Source organism: Dunckerocampus dactyliophorus, chromosome 2 (assembly GCF_027744805.1).
Source record: "Dunckerocampus dactyliophorus isolate RoL2022-P2 chromosome 2, RoL_Ddac_1.1, whole genome shotgun sequence".
In the NCBI taxonomy this organism is placed as follows: domain Eukaryota; kingdom Metazoa; phylum Chordata; class Actinopteri; order Syngnathiformes; family Syngnathidae; genus Dunckerocampus; species Dunckerocampus dactyliophorus.
In genome coordinates, this window is record NC_072820.1 from 23,216,048 (window position 1) to 23,229,766 (window position 13,719).

General features: G+C 37.3%; 1 protein-coding gene across 1 annotated transcript in view; it reads right to left on the minus strand.

The window, feature by feature from the left end:
* The window catches only part of brinp2 (bone morphogenetic protein/retinoic acid inducible neural-specific 2), a 206,578-nt gene that overhangs the window by 57,496 nt on the left and 135,363 nt on the right, over positions 1 to 13,719 (minus strand). The window contains exon 5 of the mRNA XM_054769147.1: positions 8,907 to 9,012. Coding sequence (XP_054625122.1) covers positions 8,907 to 9,012 — 106 coding nt within the window. The remainder of the gene's footprint in view (positions 1 to 8,906; positions 9,013 to 13,719) is intronic.

A 13,719-nucleotide genomic window follows, 5' to 3' on the forward strand; every position in this document is an offset into this window, starting at 1 on the left:
GCCAACATTTCAACTTCTATGGCACTGATGGAAATCACGGAGGAAATCACTACTGCCATAGACAACAGAAGATGCGCAGCTGCAGTATTCATGGATCTGACAAAAGCCTTCGATACAATTAATCACACTATTTTAATTTCAAAATTAGAAAGGTACGGAATTAGAGGTTTAGTCTTAAATTGGGTTAAAAGCTACCTAGCAAAGAGGAAACAATTTGTAAAGCTAGGAGAATATACATCTGGGAGTCTACACAATACGTGTGGAGTACCACAGGGGTCCATACTGGGACCAAAACTGTTTAACTTGTACATTAACGACATTTGCAAAGTAACTAACAACTTAAAATTGGTCTTATTCGCCGATGATACCACTGCTTTCTGTTCTGGTGAAAGCACACAAGAACTCATTAAAAAGGTCAAGGATGAAATGGTCATATTAAAGTCATGGTTTGACAAGAATAGATTATCTCTGAATTTAAGTAAAACTAAAATAATGCTATTTGGTAATAGTAGAAAGGACACGTACGACCAAATACAAATTAATGGAACGGATATTGAAAAAGTGGAAGAATATAAATTCCTTGGGGTTATAATAGATGAAAAAATGAGTTGGAAATCTCATATTAAATATATACAGCAAAAGGTGGCGAGAAATATCTCTATATTGAATAAAGCAAAATATCTTCTTGATCAAAAATCACTCCACACTCTGTACTGTTCCTTAGTATTACCATATCTAACGTATTGTGTGGAGATATGGGGAAATAACTACAAAAGTAATCTTCACTCACTCACTGTACTGCAAAAAAGATCTGTGAGGATAATTCATAATGCCAAGTATAGAGAACATACAAACCCTTTATTTTTAAAATCACAGATATTAAAATTCGCAGATTTAGTACACTTTCAAACCGCTAGAATAATGTATAAAGTTAATAATAACTCGTTACCCAAAAATCTAATCAAGTATTTCTCAATCAGAGAGGAGAAATATGATCTTAGAGGAAAATTAAACCTAAAACATTTATATGCGAGAACAACGCTGAAAACCCATAGCATTTCCGTGTGTGGAATTAAATTATGGAACGGATTGAGTAAAGAACTCAAACAATGTACAGAGATGAGCAAATTCAAAAAACAATACAAGCAGTTGATGTTTGCCAAATACAAGGCAGAAGAGTCCTGATTGTTCTGTCAGGTTTGTTATTTTATTTTATTTTTTTATTTTTTTATTTTTTATTTTATTTTATTTTATTTTTTATTTATTTAATTAAATTTTATTTGTTATTTATTTATTTATTTATTTTTTTTAATAATTTTCTTTGTTGTGTTTAAAAAAAAAAAAAAAAAGCTTTGTTCTTATTTATTTATTTATTTATTTAGTATTGTCATCATATTATCATTATTATGAATGTTCTCTCTTTTTTTGGGGGGACGGTTATCTCACCGTTATCTATTATGTGTTATCCTGACTATCACTGAAAACATGACATGGAATCCAGGAAGTGAACTACATGTACTGTACTAGATGTAGAATGGATGGGGGGTAGGATTAAATAAGCTTTGCTTCTTCCTACTCCTTTTGGACATGTGGAACTGTCAAAAAATGATTCACGAGATGTATTCCATTGTAACCTTCATGTTCAAATAAACTAAACCAAACCAAACCAAACCAAACCAAAACAGATCGTAACAGATGTCTGTGCCGCCCTGCCACCATCAATGAGGGCTTTTCTGCAGAAACCGACAAATGGTGGACACTGGGAGAAGACGTAAGACGTAAAATAAACTCACAGGTTAGCAGTGACAGTGTAATTCCTGTGGTGGCTAATGTCTCATCAATATCACGTTACTAACACCTAGGGACCAGTGTAGAAGACTACTGTAATGCCGCTGCTTGTGGTTCAGGAGAGACTCACGCTGCACTTCAATGGCTTTATTAACAAACAGAGAGCACATATGCAATGAACATTCACACAGGAGCTGCTGTCCGCCCCAACTCCCGCCAGTCACTCGCACTCTCCACACTGCTAACCATGCTAACACTCAGCTAAACACAGTCAGCTATTCATAGCTGACGTCACACACACATCACTTCCCAGGTCCGCACACAAGAAGCCACAGAAATTACACTAAATATCACATATTCTGAATGCCTTTTATTTGCATTTTCGTTCATTTCGCCATTTTTATGCTTGAAAATTCATAAGTTACGACAAGATACGTTCAATTTGCTTAACTATGTATATTTTTTTTATTAATAATAGGCCGTATTCAAACACGAAAATGTGATCGTTTATAAATGAATTTTCAAAAAACTGCAATAGAGTACGGAAAGTTTGCTCGAACCGCGATGTAGCAAGGGATGACTGTACAGACACATACAAAAATGTACCATGAAGTCGAGCAGTTTCATTCGTGATGAGAGAACCACTGGTAGTACAAAAGCAGCAGTGATCTTCAATTCCCATACACATATCAAACATATCACACAAACCCTCAAGGTATACAACAAATAGGCATACAATCAGACATTGAGATCAGAAAAAGTGAGAAGAATGCTGTGTGAGCACATAGGGAATAGAAAATACAAAGACAATGTTCTTTTTCTTGCCTGGAGAGTCAGCAGCAAAGAGCTTTAAAATGTTTGCCACAACATGATGTAACACTCATATTCTTTTCTCTCTTTTATGATTTATCAGTGAGCCTGTGTAGTTGAAGTAGTTTATCATGCTACAATGGGGGGGATGGGAAATCAAAACAGAAAACAAGATAAGGAGGTCGACATTTATTCCAGATACAGTAGAGTAGAAGTAGTTTAATGTAAAATATCTTCAACTCTCATCTAAGAAATTATATATACATCCATAAAAAAATAAACTGCATGCTTGATTTGAATTGACTACGTATGGAAACAGAGTTCAATGATTTTCAATAAATAAACAGTCATGGAAAAAAAATGATTAGAGCACCCTTGTTTTTTCAGTTTCTTGTTCATTGTAATGCCTGGACAAATATACCAGTGTTCACAAAAATAGCTCAATAGTTGAATTTATGAGCTGATATCTAGCCACTTCCATGGATTTCTTGATAATAACCAACATCACTTAACTTCTTACATCTATAACTATGGCATTGTACAGCAAAAAATGTGAACTCTTATGAGCTATCTTTATTGTCAACATTACTGTATATTTGCCCAAAGAAATGCACCTTCAGTACCAGGTATTAAATAAACAAGAGACTGAAAAAACAAGGGTGGTCTAATAATTTCATTCCATGACTGTATGTTCTTTGTTCAATTTAAAGTAGATCTGTGCTACACAATAGGTGGAAAATTCCAAATACATTTAGCATGAACAATGTAACATAAATGCAACACTTCTTTCAAATCAATTAGTAGCATTTAACAAAAAAACATCACTAATGTCTTCTATGTTCTATAGCCACCATCATTTGACTTGAAATGCCTCTGGATTCGTATGGGTTCAGATGATGTATAATAAAACACATACAATGTGTACAGGGTATTTATGACCAAAGACACATTCTTACCAGCTTTTTCAGACAAGTCCAAAAAAATGCAACACGACAAACGACAGCACTCACAAACCAGTCAATAATCAGAAATAACAACTGTGAAATTACAGCTTTACAAATGTAGTGGTGCACCGCATGACTATTATCATCCTATTTTCACGCGGGTGGGTTATTTATCATGGAATATTGATTTTATTCTGCTTCTTTTTATGGATGCTGTTGACAGAAGAAGCCTCAATCCATATGTTTTTTGTCTGTTTTGTTTTGCCACATAAAAAACATAAGAATAAACACATGCGTATTGGGATGAATCTCAAGTATAATGAGAAATTCTAAGTTAAGTAAAAAGTTTAAGTAAAAAGTTTTAAGTTTAAGTAAATATGTAAGTCTCCTTCCCTCCCCAATATGTATACCAATTCAGAGAGTTAAGGGTGTAAATTTAAATTTAAAAAGCAAAAATTTTAAGGGCCATCATATGTTTATATACCCGAAAAGGTTGTGGACCACTGAGATAAGACTATTTACTTTAGTCTGGTTTATTTCGAACAGGCATACATGGTTCCATTGGAGTACATCTTATATTTACGGTTCCATAATTCAACATGTCTGAAAAGGAGAAGGAAGAAGCAGAGTTTATTTAATCCTACCTCCTGTCCATATCACAGCAATCACTAGTGAATTTGTTCACTTCCTGTATTCAATATACATGACTCACAAAGAGCTAGGGATATCCGGGCCCCAGGCGAAACCCCAGGACGAAGACAACGCGCACGCAGCATCCCCCACACAACCTGCTGTCTTCTAACAAGGAGCTGAGCGGCAAAATTTACAAAGCTGTGCGATCCATGCACGGACCAACAAATATGATGGTTCCGTTAGAACTGTCATATTCACACAGTCCTCTTCATCGTGCCACACGTATCTGAAAATCATGAGACCAGGGTGACATCCAACTTTGCATCAACCATCAATATGGCTACTGCAACACTGCAAGGTGCCAACAGATTACTCCCAGAGGGAAGCAGCCACAAGCTAAGAGCACCACAAAGCTCCACCAGTAGGCTGTTTGATCCCTACAGAATAGCCTGTTTAGTAAAATAACAATGTGTAGACCTGTTCTTGATGAAAGCTATACTTAAATTACACCTGTTCACATTTCTTTTACAACAAGCAACACTTGCTAGTAAGATGGAGGCTAATAGGATGACTTACACACGGTATTTAGTTCCAGGTTAGAATAGTACACTTCACAATGAGATAAAAACAAGGTCAGTTGAATAATGTGGATAACAGTATTTTTATATTCCCTTTTGTTGGCATCTTGCAGTGTGGTTGTTGCCAAAAGAAAGTTGAGCAATCATCTGAGCTTTAGCAACAGACAACCCCCAAGCATGCTAGACTGAGAAGCACACTCAATTATTTAAATCACCAGTGCTGCAATACACAAAGCACATCTTGTATTTTCTGCTTTATGAATCATACCAAACAGAAATTATTTTATGGAGTTAAAACCATGCCAAAACCTCTCAAACACACAAAACATGTTTTACTCACGCCCAATGATTGACAAACAAGCTCAGTGTGGTTTGCAAATCATTCACAAACTAATGCATTTTTTTTTTGCACATAAACGTACCTATCAAACAAATACATCCTGCTTCAGAAAAAAAATACAGAATGTTTTACACATACAAAAGAAGATATTTCTTCAATTACAAAAAAATATCCTTCTAGTATACATAAACATTCTTCAAGTACAAAAAACAATATTACAACTATAAAAAAAAACCTGTCACAATCTTACCACTGTGACTTGACTTGCCACTAATCTTCCACCTTGCAGTTCCACACACAAATGCACTCTGTTTTACACAAGAACGCCGGTCAACTTTCTGAGAAATGGCCTGTAATTTGCACACCACAACAGCAGGTGGCAATATTCATTCAATTTAAGTCCGCCAGGATTATTTTAATTTGAATGTTCATATGAGATGCTCTATGATACATAATGAACTGAGTGTGTATGCATAGTTGGGGGTGTGGTTACAGACTCTAACGATCACAAAACAATTCAGGTGCATTGTGAAATGTTTATTGTCCCACAAATTAACGTTCAAAGATATTATTGTCAACATGTTGTGAGAAATAAATATACTGTTATAATAATATACTGTGTAATAGTAATAAATAATAACAATACAGCTCACAGTTTTTCGCTTTTCTACTTGTCTTTGTCTGTTCACGTCAGGGATGTGCAGCTGTCCTTTGATATTTATAATTTATTTAAAAAACAATTTATTATTAAAAAACAACATATACATACCTTATACATACATGCAGTCATGGACCACCCGTGTTTCTTCAGTTTCTTGTTCATTTTAATGCCTGATACAACTAAAGGTACTTTTGTTTGGACAAATATAACAATGACAACAAAAATAGCTCATTACTGTAGAGTATTTTTTTTGGGAGTATAGTTCTATAGCTATTCATGTAAGAAATTAAGTGATTTTGGTTATCAAGAAAACCATGGAAGTTGCTAGATATCAGCTCTTAAATTCAACTCTTATGAGCTATATTTTAAAATGGATCAATAAACTGAAGAAACAAGGGTGGTTTAATCATTTTTTCCATGATTATACATTTAAAGAAAAATCTTTCTGTTTTTATTAGTTATTAGTATCAACATTTTACCATTTTTTAATTACATTTTGGCTTTTTGTGCTATTTTCCACTTTTGCTGGGTTTATGTATATTTTATTTCTGCAATGAGCCCAATTCCACAAACGGCCCCTGTGCCACACTTTGGACATCGATGCGTGTTTGGCAGGAAAGTGTGATGCAGTGAGGCGACGGAGGATTGTGTCCAAGTGCTACCTTGTTGGCTCTTTTGGTCAGGGGCTGAGTTGCATTGTGGAGAGGTTTTTTACAGCTTTCAGATGAAGATGGAGCTCACTCCCAGTCGCCTGTTCAGCGGATTCTTCACCTTTATTGATGGCTTGTATTTAATTAGCAAATAAATGCATGTGGCAAGAAAAACTGATATGCGCACACTTACTGGACAAATATAGCAACAATGTCGCTAAATTGTCAACAGGGATTTCTTCTATGTATGAGGTGTGTTATGAAATGGAACCGGTGATTGCCAGTAATGTTGGTGCTTAGATCGGTGATTAAGGGTGCAGACAAGTCCAAACATCTATATGGGTTAATCTGACAAATCTTTAAGTAAAGTTCATCAAATGTAGAATTACTAGAGCTTTTGCTAGGACATCAACAAGTAGCAAGCAGCTGTTCAACTCCGATGGAAAAAAACCCACACGTCACTCGCTGACGCTGATGCTCGCACACCGCTACTTCTATATTACTGTATTATCAGTCATAGTTGCGATGCCATAGTTTACAGTCTTGATTGGCCTCTGGCTACCCTGGCTTTTCTCCAAACAAGAAACCGTGTTACTTTTTAATCTAGCAAGATCTTGTGTGACAAGATCTATCTCGCAACACCCAGAGTAATAAGTCCTTGTCACACTGATTTCTATGAAGGCACCAACACATCAACAAGACCACAATTCTCTGTCACAAGAAAGTCAATCAATCATAGTTAAAAATTAACAAAGGAAAGCATGCCGGAGTCAGCTGGAATTGAACCCAAGTTCACGATTGCTGAACGTTACTTTCTGTCTTTCGTCGCCTGTCCATTGTTGTGTATGTGATGAAGATGGCTGCGACGCTCGCATCTTCATCCGCTGTTGAGCACATACTTAAACAACATCATCACATACAAAAATTTGAAATTGTGGCGAGAGACAACTGTAAGTGCAGTATTCATTTTATCTTATTATTATTATTATTTTATATGAGCTTGAATTTTAATTGGCTGCACGTTGGTCTAGTGGTTAGCATGTTGGCCAACATAGTAACAGTCTGGAAATCGGGAAGACCTGGGTTCGATTCTCCTTTGGGCACTTCTGTGTTAGGTTAATTGGTGACTCTAAATTGTCCATAGGTGTGAATGTGAGTGTGAATGACTGGTTGTCTATATGTGCCCTGCGAATGGCTGGCGACCAGTCCAGGGTGTACCCCGCCTGTCGCCCGAAGTCAGCTGGGATAGGCTCCCGCATGCCCCCGCGACCCTAATGCGGATAAGTGGTATAGAAAATGGATGGATGAATTTTAATTAATTTTGTTTTTTTATTATTATTTTTTTTATTGCACAAGGTTTATACACACAGCAATAAAACAAAATGAAAATGACAAAATGTAAGCAAGTGAAATATTGCAAGTGTCAACATGTAAAGGTTACGGTGTGAATGAATTATCATTGATAGAAATGGAGAAGGGGTGGTAATAAACAAGCTTTGCTTCTTCCTACTCCTTTTCAGACCGGTTGAATTGTGCTACTGTAACCACATTATGTTTCTTTATGTAACTTGTGAAGCATGTCTGAAACAAATAAAGCACATCATATCATACCATACCATAATCTACAGTACAGTTGATCATGACAGAGTTTAGGTCAACATTGGTCACATCTTCCATCAATAAAGTGTCAGTTTATTCATCCTGAGTGTTATATGTAGCTAAAGGGGTTGGGATAGAGTCCGTGTGGCAGGACACGGTTCATCTCCAGCCTGGTAGGATAGCGAATACCCCATGAGACCAGGCAGTGAGGCAGAACAGACATATGAACTACTGCAGCGTAAAGTAAAGGTTCATCCAGGTCAAACACAGGACACCCTGTGTGTGTGTGTGTGTGTGTGTGTGTGTGTGTGTGTGTGTGTGTGTGTGTGTGTGTGTGAGAGTGTGTGTGCGTTGGTGGATGTAGGTGGAATATTTGTGTGTCTTTCAGTTAGTTATTAGGAAAAATGGTGTGCCTTCAGAGGATTTTTTCTTTAGGGATGCTCCTGTTTGTGTGCTCATTCATTTCAAAAGGACATCCTTGAACAACAACTTAATGCTTGTGCTTTTGGATTGTAACCAGATCCTAAATAGAACATCAAAATGCAAAAATAAGAAACATAACAACGAGATAAAAACAGAGAGCCTGCAATCTCTTGAAAATTGCATTTAAAGGGGTCCTATCCTCCTCATTCCAGAAAATACTCCATAAACATCAAGTTGTGCACAGGTTAAATTTGCATTCTTCTCCTCTTAGCCGACATGCTTCACGACTCTTGTCTGCATCGGGGTCCAAAACCTACAAAATGACAGATTCTCAATTTTTGTCTCCTGCCCCTGTTTTTTTGGCCTGTTGATGTTACTTACTATCTGGGTTTGATTTCCCCTTGGTCTTCCGATTCAGGAGTGTTTGTGATGTGTTTGCGTATGTGTGTGCGCGAGTATGTGAGTCTTACACAATCCTACCTTTTAAGTAGATCTTATTTTCAGGACTGTGCACCAACACGGAGCTCACTGAGTCCAAGCTGTCGTAGTTACTGCAGCCGAGAGGGCCCGTCCTTGTTTCTGTTACCTAGGAAACAGGAAGGACATCTATTTATCAAATAATTCTGAAGCAAATTTGAATATATAAATTTGAATATATAAATTTGAATATACTGTAAGTATGATATATTTCTGTATGAGTGTAGTTTATACGCCAAGCACTTGAAGCCTGACAGATGAGTAAACTACATAACCAGACATTTATCTACGTTTAGACTTCTGTAAATGTAATGAACAAGTGGGTACAGTTATTATTTCAACTGGCTCTTTGTTCGTTTGAAATACATTTTATCACTCGAACATGACTACGTTAACCAACCATCTCACGTAAAATTAGAAATGTGCAATTCCGGCCGTAATTGCGTGTGCTGGCAAAGCTGACGCTGAACTGCAATGCTGCATTCATTTTTGATTCCTGCACCCAAACCCTAACGAGCTAACACTCGATTGAAATTCTGTAGCTAGCATGCACACTGTTAGGATGCATGTACCCTTCGGGACAGCGGTAAGGGTAGGTTCACAACGATGAAACAGGCATAATGCTAATATACTAACCGTAAGCATACTAGCAGTGGTGGCAGGCTGATAATTAACACGCTAGTACCTAGCACAATTACCTTAACACACACAACAAATGCAACAGGGATCACCACACAGGACATCTCAAAGGCACATCCCACTGTATTATGCAGGATGCAGGACAGAGAACAAGTCAGCAACTACATTTCCCTGGCTTGTTTCCTATAAATTAATAGAAGCAATATAATAACAGCAGTTCAAATGTAATATTTAACGGCAAATTAAAGCATTGCAATTGTTAAATGGCTTTAAAATGAGTTTTAATGGTTTCATGCGTTTTCGCTTCACTTAAACATGAAAGCAATGTTTCAAATGTTTTCACTGTAATTGTGAATGTCGTTGATAATACCGACTATAAACTCAATTTATTGTGTCACACACCACACACAGAACCACACGACACACACTTGCAGGCATGCATGAAAACCTGCGTGTGTGTGTGTGTGTGTGTGTGGTGTGGTGGTGGTGGTGGGGGGGGGGGGGGGGGGGGGCAGACGCTTTTTTTTTAATTGGCACAATACATAAAATTTAAATTACATGAGCAGAGCAGAGAAAGTCTATGGCTCTCCAAGTTCACCAAATTCAATTGAATTCAATTCATGTTTTTGCACAACTAGGAAATAATTGCCCTATCCTGTCACCTTTTGGACAGTAAATTACATTCGGTACTGTAACACGGCAAATATATTCTCCTTAAGACAGTGGCCTCACTTGACCCGTTAACGAAGAACAATCCATACAGACGTTAGTGAAACTTTCCAGAAGGCGGACGTTCCACAAACGCATGGTCACCACCGTGTCCATGAAATATTTGCTGCATTTTCATATTGAAGTTTATTTGAATTTGTAATGTTTCAGTCCTGCCTCCCACTCAGTGCCCACAGACATGCAAGGACACAGGTCAAGTACGTCCCACTCAGCGTCGCTTTCTCCTGGGTGACGGCCAGATCAGGCAGAAGATCCCACCATGGCAAGTAGCTTGCACAGCAGTGATCATTACTTGTCAGGGACATGTAAAATAATGTACTGACTCATAAATGTGTGACTTAGTGTTGGCGGGTGTGAAGATGCTCTGGCTGATAAAGAACGTCAAACCTGAATTTTAATTATGTATCGGAAATGCCTTATTTACTGTACTTTTTACACCAAGGACTGCAAGGACTACAGAAAAATGTTATTTTATTCTCTATGTGTGTTTATAAAACAAAAAAATATATTTTGAAAAAGTCCTGGCTATTGTGATTTCTTTTACAGTCAATTTTATTATTATTTTTTTTATTTGCCATGGGCCAACAAAAAATGAGCAGTGGGCAGCAAATGGCCCCCAGGCCGGACACCACCAAATTATGCTAACAAAACATGTTGTTTAAAAATTTAACAATCTCTGTGCTGCCTGCCCGTGTGGGCCTGGTGGTTTTTGGCAGTGGGGGCTCGGACTGGCTATTTGGGGCGGGGCTTTCTGGGCAGTGGAGGTGGGCCCCTGTCCTTTTATGCATTTTCAGTGACAATTACACGCTCACCCACTCGCGCACCTTCATATATATGAAGACACACATACAGAGATACCTGTACACACATACATATGCACACTCACAGTACATACGTACTTCCCCACATTACTCACTCAGATAACCAGGGTGTTATTATGTTGTTGGTTTTATTAAAGTGATATAATTATAGTTTTTACAATGGTGTGCATTACAGTTATTGTCATTCTGTTCACTATCATAGTTAATAATTCCATTACTACTATTGTGTGACTGTTTCAATGCAGTATTGTCATTGTGGTTGTTGATATTATTTTGCCCCTTCCGTCAGGGTCTTTATAGTCGTGACAGACATTTGCTGATGTAGCCGTGTTTGTTTCTGTTTTATTATTGTCACAATTGTTGTTGCTGCTGTTGTCCTTGTCTCTGTCTTTTTTGTCCCCCTCTTATCCCCGCACCCGCCCCTCTGTTTTCTTTTCTCTTCTTCTCTGTCCCCTCCTGCTCCGGTCCGGCCGCTCCAAATTTGCATAATAACAAGCATCCAAGTCAAATAAATTCTGTATAACAGGGGAAGTGTATATCACACTTCTCCATGGCAAGGTAAATCTGTTGAGCACGTGAGGGCATTTAGATCTACAATTCTGTCTGCCTTAAGGGCTAAACAGGACAGGGGAAAAAATAAAAAATAAAATATATATATATATATATATATATATATATATATATATAAATCCAAATTTAAAGATAATTGAAAAAAAATGGCCGATTGACGTACGTGAAGGAGCGTTGTAACATAAATAAACGCTCCTCCGACAAATGAAACTGGCAGAAGAAATGGATTGCATTGGACTTTACACTAGTCATTCTCAACTCGTTGGTTGTAACCGAAAAGTGTGTCGTGGAGCTGTTTTCTGCGGGCCAAGGGTATTTGCCTTGGCAAAAAAAAATAATGTTTACGCAGCCACATAAATGTTGCAAACAGTCCCTAAATATAGGAATAGAGTTTGAGTTGACAGATTTCCACGATATGTGTCGCTACTTGTCATTGAGGGGTGACGGTGGGTCCTGCAGCCAAACCAGTTGAGAACCATTGCTCTTGACCACCTTTGGTGGTACAAGACATGGTGCTACAAAAAAGCATTGTGTGACCCAACGCATGAACTGCTGTGAAAAAATAGACAATAACTATTTGGGTTTACACAACGTCTCACAAAATTTGAATATACTCAACTTTTTACAAGTTGAATATACTCAATTTGTAAAAAGAATGAGTTAGAGCCTTGTGAATATTTTTAGCCAAAATGCATTTTGAAATCATATTCTTACGAATGTGCTTTATGCGACTACTTCTTATGTAGTAGCCTCATCCTCATTTCAGTAAACAGTAAACACTTGTTTATTGTGGTTAAATGTTTCCAGACCCAACTGTGTTAATTTCCGCAAAGTAAGATTCCTTCTTTAGAAATGAAATCTTTTTGTAATTAGAGCATAGGAAACCTGTTTACAACCTTCTAAACACGTTTTTTTTAACATTATTAGACCATAACACCCTATCTTGTATTTGTATTTTAGGTCAATTTGTTAATGTAGCCGTTATTGTGCTTGAAAATGCTTATTTTAGGCAAAAAAATACATAACATTTGCTTAAAAGTGCATTTTTTTTAAACTAATGGGCTGTATTCAACCACAAAACAGCATGATTTATTAATAAATATGTCTTTGAAAAACATTATAGAGTGAAGCCAAGAATTTCAAACCGCAATGCGGCGAGTGACCACTGTAAGTGCAAACTCTGCTACCTGCTCTGTCTGATGTTCTTTTTAAACTTTAGTGCAAACCTTAACACGCCAACAGCAGTGCTCAAGTTCTTTTTAAGTAACAGTTTGGGCACCGTTTAGCATTGGCACCGTTTCAAAAGTACCTATTTGGCACCAGTTTTGGATAAAATGTAAACGGTCTTCTTGTACCATCTCTTGTCTCTCTACCTTTGGAGACACTGAAAGTGCCTGTAACGTTCAAACGGAAGTTCTTTCATATATACTCATCTATTTCCATTATTCATCAGTGTGTTTGTGTGCACTGGCGGGTGCTTTTGCTGAGATGTGCATCCTGGAGCCAGAATTGGCAAGTTGACAGAATCCAATGAGTGTATTTGTCAATGTTCAAGATTTATATGCATAATTATTTTAGTTTAGGCATATGACAGATGGACTATTTTCTTTAAAATAAAAAAACAGGATTTAGATTGAGGTTTTTCATATTAATGAATACATACTATACGTATACTGCAGTCGCTCCTGTACAAAGACTTACTTACTGAAACAAGCACCTTGAAACATTCAAAAACCAAGCAATAAACAGAAAACAGCACCAGCCAAACAACCGTGTTGAACTAACCCAGTTGGTTGATGGGTGCCTGTTGGCAGGTCTGTTGGTCACTCTCTGGGGAAGGCACTGATGTGATAATCCATTTCATTTCTCTCATATTTTCGAGATTAACCGATAAAGTCCCAAAGAGCTCAGACCCATATTAAATGTAATACCTCTTTTTCGAAAACTCCAGACAATTTAAGACTTTTTTTTCGGCCTTGAAAAACGAAAGTTGTATTTCAGACTTTTTAAGGACCAACAAATGCTGAGCTGCACTATAGTTGTTTGCAGAGTAGGTG